Source organism: Kogia breviceps, chromosome 4, assembly GCF_026419965.1.
Source record: "Kogia breviceps isolate mKogBre1 chromosome 4, mKogBre1 haplotype 1, whole genome shotgun sequence".
NCBI lineage: Eukaryota > Metazoa > Chordata > Mammalia > Artiodactyla > Physeteridae > Kogia > Kogia breviceps.
In genome coordinates this window covers 91473589-91495098 of record NC_081313.1, presented here as the reverse complement: position 1 = coordinate 91495098, position 21510 = coordinate 91473589, and the positions used below count along the sequence as shown (strand labels likewise).

General features: G+C 49.4%; 1 protein-coding gene across 3 annotated transcripts in view; it reads right to left on the bottom strand.

Annotated features, from left to right (window-relative positions):
* MCC (MCC regulator of WNT signaling pathway) overlaps positions 1-21510 on the bottom strand; it is a 427170-nt gene that overhangs the window by 2702 nt on the left and 402958 nt on the right. For 2 of the 3 annotated variants that reach the window (XM_067031436.1, XM_059062176.2), the window contains 3 exons: positions 19852-20058; positions 15295-15395; positions 581-703 (listed from right to left, as the gene is read on the bottom strand). In XM_067031436.1, coding sequence (XP_066887537.1) covers positions 581-703; positions 15295-15395; positions 19852-20058 — 431 coding nt within the window. The remainder of the gene's footprint in view (positions 1-580; positions 704-15294; positions 15396-19851; positions 20059-21510) is intronic. The other variant, XR_010840207.1, reaches the window with a different exon arrangement.

The following is a 21510-nucleotide window of genomic DNA, read 5'->3' as shown; positions in this document are numbered from 1 at the left end:
AATAAATGCCATTTGTATTACATGTAGTGAGTTGTGGGGTTTTTTGTAAATGAATAAAAACTTAAAATTTGTTTTAGTTTCTCAAATGAAATTTATCAAGACAAGTAATTTTTAAGAACAAAACTCTCTGAGGTCCTTACTTTTTTACAGGGGTCACGAGCCCCAAAAGTTTGAGGCTGCCGTCTTAGAGCAATGCTCCCTAAAGTGTTCCACCCGATTTTTGAATGCTGCTCAAAAAAAAAGTTGTGTAGCCAATTTGGCTTGGAAAACATTGGCTTAAACATAGGCTTTTTTTTTTTTTTCTTTTTAAATTGAATGACTTCTCAGAACCTTTCTTATATGAAGTGTTAAGAAGGGACCACAGTCTGCTACATCTCCCAGACACATCTGACCCAAGGACTTTTCCTTATGGAGCATTCCTTAGGTTTCTGTGGAACACTGGGAAGTAATACCCTAGGGAAGGTCAGGCTCTAAGGGGGACAGCCGAGGATTCACGGTTCTCTACAGTTGATTTCCAGCAATTATGGAACCCTGGTGTATGAGTCCAGGTACTACTGTGGATTACAAATGGAGAATTTACCTGTTGGCTCGCTTTAGGTCATTAACGAACTCCGCCGATTGCTGGTGTCGGATTTCACTGCTCTTGGTGAGTCTTTCCAAGGCACTCACCAACTCTTGAACTCTGGCCTTTAACTTCTTTTCTCTGTATCAAGGAGAGATGCAGCATGCTGTGAGTAACGTGAGAGAATGGAGATGGCTGCTGCCCTGGCAGAGAGGAGGAAGGCTTAGCCTGCCAAGTCCGAAGACAGAAGTACAGACCAAAGGGGAGACGCCTGAGAGCACAAGAGCACCCCTCTGCAGAGCCTGAACACCTCACCACTGCAGTCTCGAAGGCCCGCTGGAGTCTGCTTTTAAAGATAAGGGCCCTTTAGAGATCTAAGTGTGTGTTGCAAAGGAAAAGGACAGGAAGTTGTTTCTCGTCTTCCAGATGGGGAGACTAAGCTCACGGAGAAGTTCCTTCCTGCTGTGGGAAGACCAGATGCTCAGCAAGCAGAGTGCAGTCTGACCACAAACCCCTGTCCTGGTCTCCGTGCTCTTTTCCAAGTGTGCTAAGCATCTCCTGAACCACGTGGGGATTCAAGAGTATAAACCTGGTCTGGGTGCCTACCTGGGATGAGTCCCTTCTCAATGAAATCAACACGATCCTACCAGGCAAAATAAAAAAAGGTGTGGTCGTGGTAGAGGGAGAATTGGTATCCTCATTTTGAAGGTCCTTGATCACATTTCAAGTACGGAAGTTATATTCGCGTTCATTCGACTCCCCCAGTCCCTGGCTTCAAGTTCCATCGGGTCTTTACTACTGCAGGGACCCAAGCCAAGTGACTTAGAAGGTTTTTGCTGTCCAGTCAGCTTACTGCCTTCCTCTAATTCCCACAAGAGCACAGACCTGGGCAGGGAGGCGTTACCGACCGCCCTCCTCCCTCCTGAGGTCCCCACCACAGGCACGGTGCCACTCTGTGTTCTGTCGCACGTGGCATGCTCGGCACGGTCGGCCGTAATCTGCTCAGCAGACTCCCCCCACCGGCATGCAGGCTGTAGGGCGGCAAGGACCTTATTTGGTTTCTTCCCTGACGTATCCCCAGTGCCACGCTAGGGGATAGTTTCACAGTGACAACAGTTGTTAAAACAGGTCACTGAAGGTATGGGATACCTTGGAGCACACCGAGTAACCAGGATTTATGGAAGAAATTCCCCTAAAAACAACTCATGAGTGTACGAGGAATGTAAATTAGCATGATGGTTCTGGAAGGCATTTGCCAGCGTCTAGCAAAAAATGAACCCATCCCTTGACTAAGAAACTTTATAGGAATTTTTCTCACAGAAACAGTATGAGTGTAGGTTCCTATACAGTTGGATTCACTTCAGCTCTGGTTATAAGCTTAAGAATGGGAAACAACCAGGGGGCTGGTTAAGTCACTCAAGGTCTCCTAGTGGTTCTCTTGAAATGCTCTACCCTGTTAATAAAACATGCAGACTGACATACACTGGAATGGAAGAGAAGCTGATACATTGTCAAGTGAAATGTCACGTTTGCAAAAACAACCAAAAATGGGTGAATAGCTGATATACTGTAGTGACTGACTAGGAGGCTAAACACTCAACAGTCATGACCTCCCAGAAGGGGGATGACGGGACGCTTTCATTTTCTACCTGACTCGCTTCGAGTTGCTTGAAGTGTTTATAATTTTGTAAAGCATGTGCGGAGTCTCAGTTGTGCTTCCTGTAGGATGGGCCTGGGGGGGTGACCTTGAAGGGGAGGACTCTCAGGTGCTCAGTGGTTCAGCCCTGGTTCTCCCCAGCCTGTGCGTCCGGAGCCTGTGCTCCGCAACGGGAGAGGCCACAACAGTGAGAGGACCGCGTACCGCAAAAAAAAAAAAAAAAAAAATCCAGGCCTGCTTCTGTGAGTGAGGATAAGTGTGCGCAGCACCCAGTGACTTCCTCCCACCAGCCCTAAGGGAGCAGGAGCCCCCCGCAGGGCCTTCCAGCTAGTGCCTGAGGTTTCTCCTGGGCCCTAGCGGCCACCAGGAAATCTCAGATCTGGCTGCATTTCCCAATGGAATCGAGAGTGGCACCATTTCCTACCAGAAGTAAGAATGGCATCTCGGGGAGGGCGGCTCCTTCCTCCTTCGCCAACCCATCCCCTCAGCCTTGCAGGCAGCCCTCTGTCAGCTGAGGGAAAGTGAGGAGAGCATGAAAGATTTCTCCCCTCTTCCCTCTGGCTATAAAGAATAGGGAAGGGTTATTTGTTTTATATTTTGTTACTGTTTCAATTCTTTTATCTTTATTCTGAAGTCGACTAATAGTGCAAAAGGAAAGAAGAAAATTACGAAGAGAATTTAAAATCTAACCATGAATTCAAATTCACAACATAAAAAGTGCCTGGAGAAATACGGCTTCTTCCCCCACCCCCTAATTACATCCGCAACCCTGCCCCAACCCCAAAGGGTGAGTGTGGAAGTCCTACCTCCTGCAAAACGAAGGGCCCAGGCCCCCTGAGGATGGAGGGAACCTTCCAGAACTGGCGGGCTCCAATGGAGGATGGAACCCAGGAAGGCAAGAGAGGCCCTCACAGACCCTGCCCAACCCTGGCTGGGGGTGAAGGGAGATGGGGACAGGGCTGGGAGTGGGAAGCCATCTCTGGGAGCCGAGAACTGTCCCTAGAACCCCTTAGGCCTCCGGAAGGGAGGGAGATGGGAGTGAAGTGCTGTCCAAACACCAGGGTAGAAAACCATGATGCTGATTTATTTAAAGCTATAAAGACAAGCTAAACCTCAAACTTAAACCTAAAATGTGAGTTACTTTATACCTGTTTTTGTTTGAGCGAGGCAGACGCCTGCAGTAAGAGTCACACCTCTGGTGTCGCTTGTCTGGACAAACGCTAAACCCCGGTGCGGTAGCAACTCTAGGGCCGCTTCCCACACGCAGCCTAGAGGCATCAGGAGGCCATTTGGGCACTTGAAACTCAGCCAGTCTGAACTGAGATGTGCTGTTAAGTGTACAATCACACTGGAATTTGAAGACAATATGAAAAAAAGAAGGTAAAATAACTGAAAAAACATTGATTATATGTTGAAATGATAATATTTTAGATACACTGGGCTAAATATGTTAATTTCCCTGTTACAGTTTTTAACGTAGCTCCTAGAAAATGTAGTTACACACATCATGACTTGCCTTTGTGGCTCATGTGATGTTACTAGTGGACAGTGCTGCTCTAGAGCATGTGTTTATAGTAACAGTACCAGGGGTATCCCGGGATTCTGACTCAGTAGGTTTGGGTTGAGACCCAGGAACTGTAGTTTCAAGAAGTGCTCCAGGGCTTCCCTGGTGGCGCAGTGGTTAAGAATCCACCTGCCAATGCAGGGGACACTGGTTTGAGCCCTGGTCTGGGAAGATCCCACGTGCCTCAGAGCAACTAAGCCCGTGAGCCACAACTACTGAGCCTGTGTGCTGCAACTACTGAAGCCCACAGGCCTAGAGCCCGTGCTCTGCAACAAGAGAAGCCACCGCAATGAGAAGCCTGCACACCGCAATGAAGACCCAACACAGCCATAAATAAAAAAATAAATAAGTGCTCCAGGTGACCAAAACAGCATGGTATTGGCATAAAAAGAGACGCATGATCAATACAACAGGATAGAGAGCCCAATTCATTTATGATAAAGCAGCCAAGAGTGAGTGAGAGAGAGAGAGAGAGAGAGAGAGAGAGTGTGTGTGTGTGTGTGTGTGTGTGTGTGTGTGTGTGTGTGTAATGGGGAAAGGACAGTCTCTTCAATATATGGTCTTGGGAGAACTGGACAGCTACATACAAGGGAATGAAACTGGATCACTGTCTTACACCATACACAAAAATTAACTCAAAATGGATTAAAGACCTGGTAAGGCCTGAAGCCATCAAACTCCTTCCTAGAGAAAACGCAGGCAGTAAGCTCCTTGACATCAATCTTGGTGATGATTTTTTGAATCTGACACCAAAAGCAAAGGCAACAAAAGCAAAAATAAATAAATGGGACTACACTGAACTAAAATTCTGCACATCAAAGGAAACCACAAAATGAAAGGGCAACCTACTGAATGGGAGAAAATGTTTACAAATCATGTATCTAATAAGGGGTTAGTAGCCCAAATATATAAAGAATCCATACAACCCAATAGGAAAAAAAACAACCTGATTAAAAAATAAGCAGAAGCCAGGGTTTGAATGAAAGAGAAAATTTTAAAAGAAAAGAAGAAAAATGAGAAGAGAGCAGAAGACCTAAATAGACATTTTTCCAAAGGAGACAAACCGATGGCCAACAGGCACATGAAAAGATGCTTGACGTCGTTAATCACCAGGGGAAGGCAAATCAAACCCACAGTGAGCTATTGCCTCATACCTGTCAGAATGGTTATTATAAAAAAGACAAGACATAACAAATGTTGGTGAGGATGCAGAGAAAAGGGAACCCTGTGTACTGTTGCTGGGAATGTAAACTGGTGTAGCCACTATGCAAAACAGAATGGAAGTTCCTCAAAAAATTAAAAATAAAACTAACATATGATCCAGCAATTCCACTTCTGGGTATTTATCCAAAGAAAATGAAATCCCCATCCTGAAAAGATATCTGCACCCCCATGTTCACTGCGGCACTATTTACAATAGCCAAGATATGAAAACAACCTAAGTGCCCATCGGTGGATGAATGGATAAAGATGTGGGATACATACACAAGGGAATATTATTCGGCCATATAAAAGAGTGAAATTTTGCCGTTTGCAACAATATGGATGGACCTTGAGGGCATTATTATGCTAAGTGAAATAAGACAAAGACAAATACTGTATGATCTCACTTGTATGTGGAATCGAAAAAAACAAAAAGCAAGCTCATAGATACACAGAACAGACTGATGGCTGCCAGAGGTGAGGCTGGGGGCGGGCGAAATGGGTGAAGGGGGTTAAAAGGTACAACCTTCCAGTTATAACATAAATAAGTCCCAGCATTACATGCTGTAATGTACAGCATGGTGACTATACTTAATATTACTGGACTGCATATTTGAAAGGTACTGAGAGAGGAGATCTTAAAAGTTATTACAAGTAAATTTTTTTGGTAACTATGGTGACAAATGTTAACTAGACTTATTATGGTGATCATTTTGCAATATATACAAATATTGAATCATCACGTTGTACACCAGAAACTAATATAATGTTATATGTCTATTATACCTCAATAAAAAAGAATGCCTCAGGTGATTCTTATTATTGTGCAAATTTGGGAAACTGGTAAGGCAGCAGTGCTATTTACCTGGGTCTACAAATGAGCTTCAGGTGGTCTTGAACTCTGAATTTTTATGCAAAATTACACGCATGGTTCTACTTTTCTGAAGACCACAGCTTTCCTCTGATTTTCAGAGGATGACCTGAAAAACACTTGAGAGCCATAAACCTGCTACTCCAAGTCACTTTGGAACCTCAACCATTCATGTCCTGTTCCTTCTAGTTTCTGATTCAAATTTGCTTGGCTTTCAGTTCAGAAAGAATTTCTATGGTTTGTCTAGGTAATAAGGCTAAAAGGAACACTTTCATAGGCTCCACGCAGATGAGAAAGTACACATTAAACACTACATGTTCCACTTGCCCCTCCAATGGGTTCACACAGTGTTTTCCAGAAAGACCAGAACTGTGTAATCCCTTCCTTGTGTCTTCACACTCAGTAATACAGACCCTCAGGAATATGCACCTACAGCAGCAAGAAGACAATCCTGGCTCCTATTCTCACCACAAAGACCCACAGCCCCCAGCACACACGTGGGTTTCACTTACAGGTTCCACCCCATCCCCAGGTTCATCTTTGGTCACAAAAGGTCCTCCGAATCTTACTTTAGCCACGCAGCCGGAAGTGCTTTTTATTTTTAACTGAAACAATGGTCAGCAGCGGCATACACACAGGGAAGTGAGAGGGAGACTCACAGTGGGAGTTTGCTGGTGACGAGAAAATCCAGGCGGGCAGCCTGGGCAGGGGGCGGCCTCGCAGGCCTCTGCAGTGAGGCTGTCAGCGTGCCTGAGGGGTCTGGAAGGAGGGTTCTCGGGGCCATCAGGGAGGAGGCTGCATTCTCCCGCAAAGAAAAAGGCCAGCCGCACAGCTTTAATCACTAAGTCCAAATGAGGAGCTGGGGAGGCAGGGCAAGGGCCCGGGCCTGATGAGGTGGGGAGTGGCTGCACCAGCCAGGAAACCTTCCAGAGGAGCTGTAATCAGAGCAAACCGCAGGGAGTCGCAGCCACAGGGCCTGGAATTTCTTTGTAATTGCTCATTACGTGGAATTAGACAACGAGAGAATGGTCCGCCTATGTGGTTCCTCTTCCTCACCTTCCATTACCAGGCTTCTGTCTCCATTGAAACCTCCACGGAAACTGCTCACGAGGCCACCGATGATCTGGGCATTGACACACCCAAAGGCCCCTCTCTGGCCTGATCTTACCTGTCGGCACCTTCTCCACTTCCCTGAGCGCCTGGATTTCATCCCACTATCCCAGCTGTCCGTGCAGTCTTCTGCCCTGGTTCCTCATCCTCTCCTCCACCTCTACATGCTGGGAGTATTTAGGACTTGGGCCTGGACCCTATTTTGTACCCCACCCTTTCTTGACTTGATTCTCTCCATTCGCATTTATTTTCCTAGAAACTACCTACATGCTAAAAACTTCTAAATCCTCAGGCCTTTCCCCGGAGCTCTGGACTTGTCCTTGTGACGTCTCTACCTAACAGGCATCTTCAGTTCAGCGTGTCCAAAGCAGACCTTCTGAGACGGCCTCCCCGACCCACGCTTCCTCGCTTGTCAGCGGCCGGCAAGGCCATTCACCCAGTTGCCGACACCCGTCTTCAGTCAGCCTTGACCCTCCCTTTTCCTCGTCCTCCACGTTCACTCAGCAGCTACCAAATGGGTGCCATTCCTGCCACCACGCAGGCCCAAGCTGCCATCATTTCTCTCCTGGACAACCACAGGAGCCTCCTAACTGGTGTTTCTGCTTCACCTTTGTACCCCCGAGTCTAGCTTTCACAGAGCGGCCAGAGGAAGTTTTTAATATGACAACTCAGATTGTATTATTGCCCTGCACTTGGAATAAAATCCGTGGCTTTACTCTGACTAAAGGCCCTGCCTGACCCAGTCTTTGGTATCGCCCTCCCCCTCGCACCCTGGGATCCTATCCATTCTTAGCACACACCAAGCTTTTTCCCAGGACAGAACCCCGTGCAATCAGTCCCCTCTGCTTGGGATGAACTTCCTACCCACGGCTACTTTTCCTCCTTCTCATCTCAGCTTCAATATCACCTCCTCAGAGCAGCCTACCCTGACCACCCATCTAAACAAACGTCCCAGAGTAATGACATCCCAGCACCTTGTCACTTCCCCATTATTCACTGCAACCTATATTTACTTTTTTTGGGGGAAAAAAAAAATCTCCGCAGAGACTATGACCCTATTTTCTTTCCTTCATGGCAGCCACTACAGTCTATAACTACTTCTCTTTTAGAAAATCCAACCAGCAGTAACAGCTCTAAGTCCTTTACAGGATGAAGTTATTTCTCACCACAAGCCTTGGAGGTCAGCACTCTATTATTATTCTAGTTTTCTAGATGAGGCACTTGAGGCACAGGTTCGCCGGCGGAGCTGGGATGCACCCAGGGGTCCGTCTGCGAGCCTTCTCTTCAGCATCTTGCTGAAGTATGCTGATTCGTAACCAAGACAGTGGAGCAGGAGACAGAGCAGACAGCTCTCTGGTGAAGAGCCCAGGCCTGTGGAGCTAAGGAGGGGGTGTCCCAGATCATGATGTTCTGCAGGTGTTGTGTTGGGGTGAGTTTGCCAGGAGTAGCCACAAGATGACGGCCCAGACCTGCCTACGACCATGTTTCTTGCACATCTGCACGCTGCTGCCCTGCCCATGCTACAGGGTGCTTGGATGTTCTCCATCACTCCGCCTTTATGCGATCCAGGGGAAGGCCTTTTCTCTGAGCTTTTGGAACGTAGGGGGAATGACAGGAATACAAAGAAATCTCAGTTATCCAAGCAATGCCTACCTCACCCCCCAGGATGAGCACTGGTCTCTCCCTGTGTCCTCTGAGGCCTGCTCTGGAGCTCAGCCATTTGTTGACACGATAATGAACTCACAGGTGCACTTTGTATTCCATTAACGTCCTGCAGACCCCTGTGCATTTATGGAATTCTGAGCACAACTTCCACTGCCTGACTGCTCTTATAAATCAGCCACATAGGAAGAATCAGCAAGTGCAAGTTTAATAAAACAGCACCTTTAAAAATAATGGTCCTACTAATAAAATGGTGAAGATTCTGCTGCTTGTTTGCTCAGCAGGGTCTCCCTCGTTAAAGGACTCCAACCAGTTCCCTCTTCATTTCAATCCACTATGTGTACGGCTCAAAAACAGTATTAATCCATGGCTGCTGAAATAGGGGTCAATCAGTGCCATCTTCTTTCCTTTCATGGCCAGTTGTTCTTTCCCACAAATCCGGAAGATTTCTAGAGCTGGGCAGATATTTTTGGAACTCGGACATGGATCTGAACTCAAGGAGGCTTGCTGTGGTTGGTCCTAAGGCCCTCCGACAACCACGTGCTCTGCGGGCACCGATGGACGATGAGTGGTCCGTACCATCGGGGGCGCAGAGAAGAGGTGACACAGGAAGCTTCCAGAAGATGAGTGTCCTACGGGAGGGGATGAAGAGGAGGGGTCCCCAGGTTGAGAGAGATGGGGCAGGGTGGGGGGATAAAGCAAAGGGCATGCTCTCGGAAAGATGAACTGGCCAGATGAATCTGGACCGCAGGTTACATGTAGGGAAACATCTGAAATATGGGCTAGGAAGTTAAGTTAGGGACCTACAGATGACCTTGCGGGCCAAGCCACTTAAGGTGTATCTGCAGAGCAGCATGATCAGAAGTGTGTTTTAAGGTATTTTTGGTGGCAGAACACAAGGTGAGACTAATGGCAGAGTGACCCATCGGGATGCTACTGAGTTCTGAGGGATTGAGGGCTAAACTCAGGAGAAGGCAATGCACGTGGCATGGGATGGATGGGATTTTAATGGAAAAAAACAATACAATCTGCAGACAAGAGACGGAGATAGGAGACTTCAAAATTATAGTCCTGGATCACTAGAAGAATTTACTTTTTTAAATATAAATAGGAATTCTGAAAAAGAGGCCAATTTCAAAGGGCAGGAGGAAACAGGATTATAATTTCTGTTTTAGACATGGTGTGTTTTAAGGCTCTAGCCTGATATTCGGGGGAGATGTCCAGTGGGCAGAGAGAAATGCGGCTGAGATCACTGAGGGATCATTTAGAAGGAACAAAGTCACCAGAGTCGTACAGCTGGGTAAGTCATGACCCCTGCCCCCCCACCCCCCAAGGGACTCTCCTGCAGGCAGCGGAGGGCGAAGCAGGGGAAGAAGAGGCAGGCACATAGGAAACAAAGCAATAATGTGTTCTCTGACAGAACGAAATCAGGGCTCACAAGAACCAAAAAATAAACAAATTTTATAGACAGGGAAGAGGCACAGTGCTGTGAGTGCCTGGGACGTGGGCTTTGGTGGTGTGAGGTAAGAGGTAGCAGCAGCACTGAAGCCCCGGAGGCACAGAGGTGCAGGGGGACCTGGTGTAGCTCAGGGTGGGAGGGGGCATGTGATAAGGCGAGGGTGGAGAAGCAGGCAGGGGTCAGATCACACACTTGCGAAGGAGCTTGGACACAGACAGCCGGAGTCACCCAAGCCGGAGTCTTGGGTAATGAGGTGTAGTAGGCAGAGTTCTAAAATGGCCTCCGAGATTTTGGCCTGTTAGGATACACACACCTCCCAGTTATTCAGTCATCCAGGTGCTGCTGTGAGGGAATTCTACAGATGTAATTAAAGTCCCAAAGAGCTGATCTTCTTAGGATAAGATGATTCTGGGTAGACCTGGCGGACTTAGGTGAGCCCTTAAAAAGGACTGGGCTCTTCCTGGAAAGAGACTTGAAGCAGGGAAGGGATGTGATGAGAGGGAGGTGTTTGCTGATTTGAGGACCAGGAAGTCTGTGCAGAAGGAGTTCTGGAGGCCTCTAGGGGTTACCCCTGGCCAAGAGCCCCAAGAAGTCAGCCAGGAGCTGACTTCTGCCAACAGGCAGAACGAGCTTGGAAGCAGATTCCTCCCAAGAGCCTCCAGATGAGAACAGGGCCCTGGATGATGCCTTGACTGCAGCCTTGTAAGATCCTAAGCAGAGAAGCCAGTCACGCTGTGCCCTGCTGACCCACAGAAACTGTGAGCTAATGAATGAGCACTGTTTAAGCTGCAAAGCTTGTGGTACTTTGTTACACAGCAGAAGAACACGAGTGTGAGGGTACCATCAGATCTGCATCCTGTAAAGTTACTCTGTGACCCTGAGAGAGCCCCCTCTTACGGGGTCATCCTCAGGCGCACACAGATGCGCTCTGGGGTCTCCTTCTTAGAGAGAGTTCCCCCAGAGTTCCCTCTCTGCACAGCGACCTTCTCCCACCAGCTGTCTTCGCTTCGTGCCTTTCCCCTTCTTAACCCACCCCAACCTGAAGTGGTCGCTTCCTTGCTTTGAAACATGTTCTTTGCTTGGCTTCTGTGTCAGCACTGCGGGTTCATGTGTCACCTGGAGTCCCTTCCATTAGGAGTAATTCACCCAGAGGCGGAGGCCCACGGGCCAGGGCTGACCGGGGAGCTCCCACTCTGTCTCTTTGAACTCCGAGACGCCACCTTGTGTGTCTTCCTGGATGGCCCAGCTCCACTCCCCACAGGGGCACATCCCCATCCTCCAGATCTGGTCTCTTGTGACCACCCTACCCAGACGGGGCCCAGCTGCCCCCCGATGTCTCCTTACAGAGATCTGACACACGGCCCTCTCCCGGCGGCAGCGGCTCGCCTGTAACTCATCAGAGAGATAAAAGGAAGTCTAAGGGCCCCTTCTCTGCTGATGAGTCGGGCGCATCCCGTCCCTGGCCAGAGCGGCCGCTGTGATTTGTTGATTGCCTTCACTTAGCGTTTTGTAGAACCATCTGGCACTTGCAGACACAGGTGGCAGCTGCCAGTGCCCCGAAGCGCTCAGCAGAGCCCCTTGGCGGGCCTGTGACTAAATGAGCACAGCCTCCTGCAGGGACAGGGCGGCCGACCTCTGCGGTGCCTGGGTGGGAGCTGGAGCTGGTCCTGCCCTGCCTTGGGGCCCAGGGACAGGGGCGTGGAATCATCTGAGGTGATGCTACATGCGGCCGCTCACTGCGTCACAGCCCTTTCCCGATTCCTCCCTGTCCCTCAGCACTGAGGGGCACAGCAGCCTTACCTTTTAACCACAACGATCTGGGCTCTGTGCATCTGGGTCGAGGGGTACGCACACTACGCCAGGTACAGGGGTAGCTGAGCCCACACCAGCGGGCTCAGCTCACACTCACCCGTAAGCAAACCTCTGCCAGCACGCGGAGGGGAGGTGGGGTGGGGCGGCAGAGAGGCGGCGGGGCTGGGCCTGCGATTTCCCCGCTGCCTCACTGTGTGACCTTGGGAAATGGCTGGGCCTTGCAGTGCCGGTCTCCCCTCTGCCTCTGCCTCTTCCCGCATCATATGGAGAACACCACCTGCCCCTCGCCGCTTTCTAAGCACGGCGAAGATGAAACCGTTTGCTCCTCTCAGCTGTGCTCGGGTCCCGAAGGCACGCTACACGAATGCCACGTTAAGTACAAAGAAAACTCGTTTCTGAAAATTCCCTCTCCCTCAACCGCATTTGTATAGTTTACGTCTTTGGTTGTTCAGGTAAATTTTACTAGGACCACGAGCAAGAAAGGGATCTGGGATGAAGAAGGGTTTTGTGGCACGCAGCCTGTGCAGACAACAGCAAAGACAAGTGCCCCGATAAAGCAAAAACTCATGAGCAAGACTGGAAACCTGGCCATCCAGATGGGGTTTTATGGCAACCCCGGAGCCAATAAACCACAATAAACGTCCATGCAAGTGGAGGGAATGAAATCAGACCAGATGGGAGGTAGCCGGTAAATGTGTGATTGCATAGAGGCCTGGTTTTGTTCCAAAGAGAAGAAGGTTAGGAGCAGACACACCGAGAGAGCAGGGTTGCAGGGCAGGGGCCCGACAGCAGCTGCAGTCCCGCTAGGTGTTGCGGAGACTAGGCTGGGACAGGGCAGGAACCTAGGACCAGTGACTTGAATGTCACAAGGCACCTTCCTAGGGGCTCTCCTGCAGAAAAGACCATGCCTAGCCTCTGCTCCATTCCCCCTCTCCACACCTGCTCTTCTCAGTCTGGTTCCCCTGGCCCACGGCTTCAGTGTTTGGAACCATCCTTTTCCAAGGTAGGAATAGGTCTGAAAATTCTGGGAAGGTTCCCTCAACTGACTCAACCACTAGTGTGGCAGTGATTTAATAGCTTCAAAGAAGGTGGTAGAGTTTCCACTTGATTTTTAAAAATAAAAACATCCCCAAACCTCAGCCTTTAGGTGTCTGTATTATATATCCTCATGAAATGACGACGATTCCACTTTCTAAGCTATATTTACAGTATAATTATGTTATTTTCCTTTTTCCTGTAGCCCTGTGGGTTCTTTCCTGGCTCCATGTATCTGGGGCTTGATTAGAAATCCATGCTAAGCAACTTAAGGCTGGCTATTGGAAATCCATTGTGACTGACAGAACAATTGAAATCCCTTTATGTTTAGTCAGCAGAACCTGCATCCTGCCTGTGCCAGCGAAGGCCTCTGAGGTTCGGGGAACTTGAAAAACGCAGGGGCTTAGCTTACAGATACAAAATCCAAATGGCTCCCTGTTGGCAGCAGGGGGTGGTTTGCATCCCGAATTTCTGGCACGATCACGTCATCAGGATTAGCTGAGGGCATTTTCCGTGCAGCTTCTCTCTTCCTGCCTCAAGCAAAGCGATTACCATTTAACCACATGGCCAGAGGCACTGGCAATGTAAAAACTGAGCTATTACAACTTGGAAGGAAAGACAAAAAGTGAGAGTGAGTAAATCAGGAGGGTAGTGAGGTTCCCCACATGGCAGCCTGCAATCCACCCTCAGCCTGGAGGCCACACTATAAGATAAACAGCCCTGGCTGGACCAAGACAGAAGCCTGAGCACACACTGTAGCCTCCCCCTCCTACCCCAAATCCCCAGAAACGATGGCAAATGTATTTTAAAAACAAATCCTCAAGCACGATGGAAACTAAGGAGTGCTCTTCATCTGCCAGAAACCATGAGGAATCATAAAAAAGGAAAGGCAGATTTTTATTCTTCTTGAAAAAGGAAACCACAACTCAAAATGCACACAGAAGCAAGCTGCTACAAAAGGAAGAAAGGGATTCAGAGGTGCTTCAGTGAGAGGTGCTGGCCATTAGAACCGGAGGGGACCAGACGCTTGGGTCAGATATGTGGCCTAGAGACCCGTTGTCAGCCGGGAGGAATAGAAAGCCCAGAAGGCAAGCTTGTGAGCCAAAGCCAAGAAAGAGTCACAAAACTCAACCTTAAAAACTCACATGTGAGGAAAGTGAATACAGTAGACAAAATAACATTTTAGAATAAGTATAATAAATATCCTCAGAGAGATGCAAGAAGATATCATATCATGACACGAGATGATAGGTTTCATCACCAAAATAAACAACACATCATCCAAACACCATGATGGCTCTAGCTAAGGAATAAATGAGTGAGCTGGAAAACAGAGCTGCAGAACCTCCCCAGAACTGCACTATCCAATTGGGCAGTCATGGCCACGTGAGCTACTGAGCACTGGAAATGCTGACTGGTTTGAATCTGAGATGTGCTGTAAGTGTAAATTTACTAGATTTACAGTAGATTTTGAACATTTAGTAAAAAAAAAAAAAAAAAATTAGAAGAAAATAAGATATCTCATTAATATCTTTAAAAAATATCGATTCATATTTTGAAATGATATTTGGGATACAATGAGTGAAATGAAATACGTTATCAAAGTGAACTGTACCTTTTTCTTTTTACTTTTTAAATGTGGTTCCTAGAACATTTAGGACATCAGGCGTGGTTTGCATTACCTTTCGACTGGACAGCCCTTCTCTAGAACAGAGTGCAGAAGGGTGGCAAGAGTATGAAAAGTTAGGAATATGGAAGACAGATCCAGAGAGAAAGAATAGAGGGAAAGAAACAGCCACAATAGAGGAAAAACATCCAGCAGTGAATCAACAATGAGGCCGCCGTATGATTGGAAAGAGCCAGAGATGGGGAGGGAGGCATTCTCACTGAAGCTAGAAACAAGATAAAGATGCCTGTTGTGTTTTTTTTTCCTTCAGTCAACTTAATGACCTTTATATTTGAGAAATACGATACACGTATAAAGCAGCCAAAGAAATTGTTAAAAATTCCCTAAAGATCCAACAAAATGTACTTGCAATATTCCATCCCAGTGATATGAAAAGATGCCTGATTTGTTCCTCACCATTTAACATAGTCCTGAGGTTCTAGCCAATGCCACACCACAACCAAAAAGTACAGCAAGTCTTCTACCTGCAGGTGAAATGACTGTATATATTCTCCCCGTCATTCCCCTTTCTGGCCTCCAGGTCTGGGCAAAAGAAGCCCGTATGGGCGCCTCCTCCTTCCCAGGCAGCCTGTAACGCTCCACGAGGCGCAGACATCAGCGCGGGGAGAACGTGGCACCCAACCGTCACTCCTGGAATAAACTGCCCGGCGGGGCTGTGAGCAGGGCGCTTACCGACGGATGGCGTTGGCGAACTCCGCGGCCAGCTCGCTGTCGCTGCACGCCGTCCTCAGTTCAGCCAGAGACAGAGCTGGGGAGGCAGCGTCCGCAGACTCCTGAGGACGCAAACACAGCTGGGTCAGGTCTGGAGCCAAGCCGAGGGCGCCCGGAGGAAGACGCAGGAGGTGACGGGCAGCGACAGCAGCGGCAGCTCCGCCCCTCGAAGTCCCCTCGACGTCCGACGGCTGCCCCGTGCTCTGAGCACTCACAGGGAGCCGCGCGCTGGGCTGAGCCCTCTACACACAGGCTCTCTTATCTGATCATCGTGAAGATCCTCTGAGGCAGGTACTGTCATTATCCCCTCTTTGCCAAGGAGAAAACTAGGGCACAGGGAAGTTACACTGCCCCAGGTCACCAGCCGGGACACGGTGGAACCAGGATGCCAACTGATGCCAGGTCAGTGCCCTTCGCCACTGGGTTAAGCCTCTGGTAGCTCATAAAAGTGGGAAACACATGTGAGTATCCTTGGGTCGCCCCTCCCTTCATCCCGCGTCCCCTGGGAAGAGAGCCAATCTTCCCTAGAGTTAGGGGCTTTACTGGGTTCAGTGTAGTCATCTAGAAGACCCAGGAAAGGAGGAGGACAACAGAAGCACACAGACACAGAAGATGTGCCCTAGCATCAGACAGGAGCTTTGACACCACCTAACCCAAATCCTCCCCTTTTACAGATGAGGAAACATAAGAGCCAGAATGCCTAAAGCCTAAATGGAGTTAGGACGATTCAGAAAGCAATGCTCACACCCCTCCGAGCGCTCCGCCTTCTCTGCATTTAGACAGAGGGCAGCTGCTGTGCTGTGTAATAAGCACAGGGGACGGCACTCACCTGATAATTTGCTCAGCAGACATTTACAGAGGGCTGACTACAGCCCAGGCTTGAGAATAAAAGCCCGTGATCTGTTACGCTGAGACAGAATGTAAACAGAAGGCTGTATCACGATGGAATGAGGGCTTCCAGGAAGCATGAACCTGGAGCTAGAAATCCAGACAACAGGGGGCGCTGGGTCCCCTCAGCCCACTGGCACAGAAATGCCACCACACAGGGCTCCTCTGGAGGAGCCCGCAGCACCTGAACTCCTCCCATCCCCGTGCTCCTCCAGCTCTGCTTTTCCTCTCTCCTCTCCACCTGGTGACCTGCAGACCCGAGCCCCCATCCAGCAGCCTTGGAGTCTCTCCAGAGTCCAACACCCTCTTCTAATGTATACAGCAACTCCCCTCGGGGTTAACATTTCATAAGACTCCTTAAGGACAAGGGACAGCTTTGTCTCACCCAGTGCCCTTCACTGAACACGTCTGGTAATCTCTGTTGCACACAGACAAGAAGTGAAAAAACCTAATGTCACTTGGGAAAGATCCGGGACCCAGCTTGTTGGCTGGAGGGAAGTTTTAAACCAAGCATGACATCCCCCCCGCCTCAGAAGGGAGAGTGGATGTTCTAGAGGCCAATCTGGCCTGCCACCTGTTTTTATAAAAGGCCCACAGGGCAAGAATTGTTTTTGGTTTTAAAATCATGGAAAAAAAATTCTAAGGAATATTTTGTGATATATAGAAATCATATGAAATTCAAATTTCAGCGTCCATAAATAAAGTGTTAGAACAGAGCCATGTGCCTTTGTGTCTGTATTGTCTCTGCCTTCACCGTACCATTCCGCAATGGCAAAGTTACGTAGTTGCAGCAGAGTCCACATGACCCGAAAATCCTAAAATGTTAACAGTATACCAGCCTCTGCTCCAGACTGCTTGCCTCATCTACCAACAAGTAAGACCAAATGAATAGCCCAGAAGGGAGGTATTATTGTTATGGTAAATGGATCTAACATTTTTTAAAAAACAAATTTATTTATTTTATTTTTGGCTGCATTGGGTCTCCGTTGCTGCGTGCAGGCTTTCTCTAGTTGCGGCGAGCAGGGGCTACTCTTCATTGCGGTGCGCGGGCTTCTCATTGCGGTGGCTTCTCTTGTTGCGGAGCACGGGCTCTAGGCACGCGGGCTTCAGTAGTTGTGGTGTGCGGGCTCAGGAGCTGTGGCTCACGGGATCTAGAGTGCAGGCTCAGTAGTTGTGGTGCGCGGGCTTAGTTGCTCCGCGGCATGTGAGATCTTCCCGGACCAGGGCTCGAACCTGTGTCCCCTGCATTGGCAGGTGGATTCTTAACCACTGCGTCACCAGGGAAGCCCTGGATGTAACTTTTGAAAGACAAAATAATCAGCTTCCTCTAATTTCATTACCTGAACAACACAGAGCACTCTTATAAAGCTCCTTACCCTAATGTAAGAAAATAAAAATAAAAATAAATCATCTGGCCTAGGGCTTCCCTGGTGGTGCAGTGGTTGGGAGTCTGCCTGCCAATGCACGGGATGCAGGTTCGCACACTGGTCTGGGAGGATCCCACATGCTGCGGAGCAACTGGGCCCGTGAGCCACAATTACTGAGCCTGCGCGTCCGGGGTTTGTGCTCCGCAGCAAGAGAGGCCGCAACAGTGAGAGGCCCGCGCACTGCGGTGACAAGTGGCCCCCGCTTGCCACAACTAGAGAAAGCCCTCGCACAGAAACGAAGACCCAACACAGCCAAAAATAAATAAATAAATAAGAGAGTCATTAAAAAAAAATCATCCGGCCTTTACCATCAAAGAGATGTCTGTTCTTTGAAGCTATTCCACGGAACACAGAGCTTCCCCCACTCGAAATAAATACTAAGAACCAGAGGGATGCTCAGTCCCTGGGCCTCTGGCAAGAGCCTGACTAGTCTGTTTGCAACACTCCCTAAGGGCACACACACGAACGCTGGGGCTCTGTCTCTCAGGCTCTGTCCCAAAGTGTCTGCTAACCAACTCAAAAGGCTGAGCAAAGATTCTGAAGCTGCTGGCACAAAACAGAGCCCCAGATCCTCCCATGTGAAACAGCCCTCCAGAGGCTGCTGCTCACCACGATCAGACTCCCCAAGCACCGGGCGCGTGGTTTCAGGGTGCACCCACATGGTGACCTTTCCAAAGCTCAGAGTGTCACCTCACCCCCTGCAAAAACCCCTCAGCGATTCCTCCCCATCCTCAGGATGGCACAGCCGGCTGGCCTCCCCAGCCAGTGTATGGATTCCTCCTCCCTCCAGGCTTTGCCCTTGCCATTCCATTGGCCTAGGGTGTACTTCCTGGTCTGCCCTGGCCCTCTTCCTCAGGCTAGCACCCGCTCTCCACTGGCTCTCAGTTCAGGAAACCTGTCCCGAATCTCCAGATCTGGATTGTGGGTCTGGCCTGTGGCCTCCCCTCGCACCGGGCATGGATCCTTTCACCCAAGAACATTGTGTCCCTGCGTTGTGATCGTCTATTTGCCCATTCCAGGGCAATCTAAACTCCTGGAACAGCCTCCAGCATCTTGCCTGGACCAAACCACATCCATCACATGAATGGATGACTGAGAAGCAGCTGGGGCCTCGGGAGAGTGGCCCAGCTGGGTACCACGGCTATGGACTTCCTTGGTACCCTTGTAGGTGAGAGGTGGGCAAAGGGTAGCTGTGGCCTCTGTGGAGCATGCGTCAGTTCTTAGCTGTTTAGCTGTTTCTTCACAGCCACACAGTATCATCAAGGTGCTTTCTCCACAGGTACACTAGTCTCGTGAAGACATCACTGCATCTGCACCGTGAGGGGCCACTCATTAGACCAGCAAGTCAGCGTAGGCCCACAAGTCCTGGGCCTGAGACAAAGTGGGGTCAGGAGAAGCTGGCATTTGTTAGGAACAGAAAATCCGACACACAGAATTCCAGCACCCTGGGACGAGGGATATCTTTCTTTAAAGTCTGGACTATTTTTTTCTCCAGTGCAGTATTTGGAATCACTCTGAGGTAGAGGGTGATGGAATGAGTTTGGATTCTAGAAAAAAAGACTTGTGGGCTAATGAAAGGGTGTGTTTGCAAGATGATATCATCGATAGCCCACTCTCTGTGATATCCTCTGGGTAATGCAGGGCTCACCTTCCTCCTTCTCTGCCTCATGATGCTTCCGGCCTCCCACCTCTTGGAAGTCAAGGAAGAAACAGACAAGAGGAGGAGTGGCCGTCAGCCAAATGGGGTTAAATCCTGATTCTGCCATTTACTAGCTGTGAGACCCCCTCAGTTCTTTTAAACCTCATTATCCTCATGTAAATGGGGATAATGCTTCCTTCCTGAGAGTTGTGAGACTTAAGGGAGATGATACACGCAGTGATCGGGTACAGAGTGATAAACCAACGATGGTCACTGTGTGACACGGGATAGAAGGAAGAGGTGGAACCAGTATGAGACTCCTGGACCACTGCATAGATCGCTCCCTGGATAAGACTGTGATCTGTGAAAATGCTTCAACTGCATGTAACAATTTTAACTGTACATAAAAGTGAGATTTTTTTTAAAAATGTGGATTTGGTTTCTCTGCCCGCAAAACGTCACCTTCTTTCGAATTTCTAGAATGGCTTTCAGTTCCTATGCAAATGAGGAAGCTGAGGCAGCAGGGTGGTGAGGAGCGGTGGCTGGCGGGCCCCGGGCCCCTACCTTGCCGGCCCTGTCCCTGCCGCCGCTGCTGGTGGAGCTGAGGGACCGCGTGCGCTGCTCCTGCTGTTCCTCTACCTCGGACTTCAGATGCTCGATGTGCACCAGGTAGGCCTGCTCCTGGGCCTCCCGCGTGCTCAGCTTCAGCTCCAGGGCCTTCTTCTCCTTCTCCAGGAGGTAGAGCTGGGCCTTCAACTCCGCCATCTCCTCCTGTGGGGCACAGAGCACACGAGGCACCCGCGGGGTGAGAGCGGGGCTGGGCGGGGGAAGGGGGTCCGTAGCTACCACCCACAGCCCGGAGGGAGGCATCACTGGGCAGCTGGGGAGAACATGACCCCGAGGAGACCAGAGAGCTGTCTTCGCACATCTTAAAGGATGGACTCGTGTACCAAGCCATGCACTTGTCACTAGGCACCAGAACTGAGATCAATGGGTAGAAGTTACAGGCAAGCAGATCTTGGCTCACTATAAGGAAAACCTTTCTAACAACTAGAATACCCCACGACCACATCCCCAGTGGTGACATCAGCCACGACAGGAACCAGTTTTCTGGCAGGCAGAGGCTAACCTTCATCAAAGAGGTTGTAAAAGGGTCATTCATATAAGGCTGGGTCTGACTAGGTCCCTTCCAATTCCCGTTTCCTTTTCCATTTTCCATAGCACCAATCCACGTATTTAATCACCCCTGATGGCAGTGTGGGGCCCTGAGCTGTGCCAGGCAGCTGGGAAGTGTGCAGAGCAATGATACTGCCCCCAGCTCTTCTCTACTTTAGGCCCCAAATGAAATTAATCGAAACAGAGCCCTTCCCAGGTGACTCTTCCTCAGGTAACTTCTTCAAGGATCTTAAAGAAGTCAAATTAGAGTTTGCTATGGAGAGAAAGAAGTGACTCCCAAATGGGACCGTGCTGTACTGGGACCAGAGCCAGGCAACAGTGGTAATCACCAGCATTTATTGAGCATGTAACACTGTCTTAAATGTTTTCACTAAGTAACTCACTTAATCCTCCCAACCTGAGGTAGGTATTATGAGTATTTCCGTTCATGGAGGGGAAACTGAGGCATGCAGAGGGGAATCCACCAGCTCAGCCCACAATTACTGGGTAAACTGTGGAGCCAGAGTTTGAACCCAGGACGTCTGGCTCAGAGCCCAGGTAACCACTAAGCTATACTCCTCCTCCCCTGCCCCGCTTTCAAGGTGAGTCCACACATGACTCTTGTCCCTCACCTCTGCTGGATGGCAAGTCCACCACCCCATGACCACCCGGTCAGTCTCCCCAGCTATCTCTATCATCTTACTCCATAACACTGAGGCACTGCCTTGAGAGGAATTCACCAAGGTCACCCCCGAAGTGAACCTCCTCTGAGGTGACAAGCCACAGGCCTGCTGTGCTCTCCTGGGTAAGCCAGACCTGGGGAGTAGATGTTCTCACCTCCAACATGGGGAAACACCTAGAGGGTACCCACCACGGCTAGTCATACTCAGGGCTGCCGTGGAGAAGGCAATGTGCCGAGCTGAGCGATCACTGAAAAGACGACACCAAACCTTTCCTAACAATGACACAGAACCAGGATGAAAGGTGTTTCCATACACTGAACCTTCTCATCTTTTGCCATCAGAAGCCAGATTCTGAAGGTTCTGACAGCACTGCATCCTGAGCTAA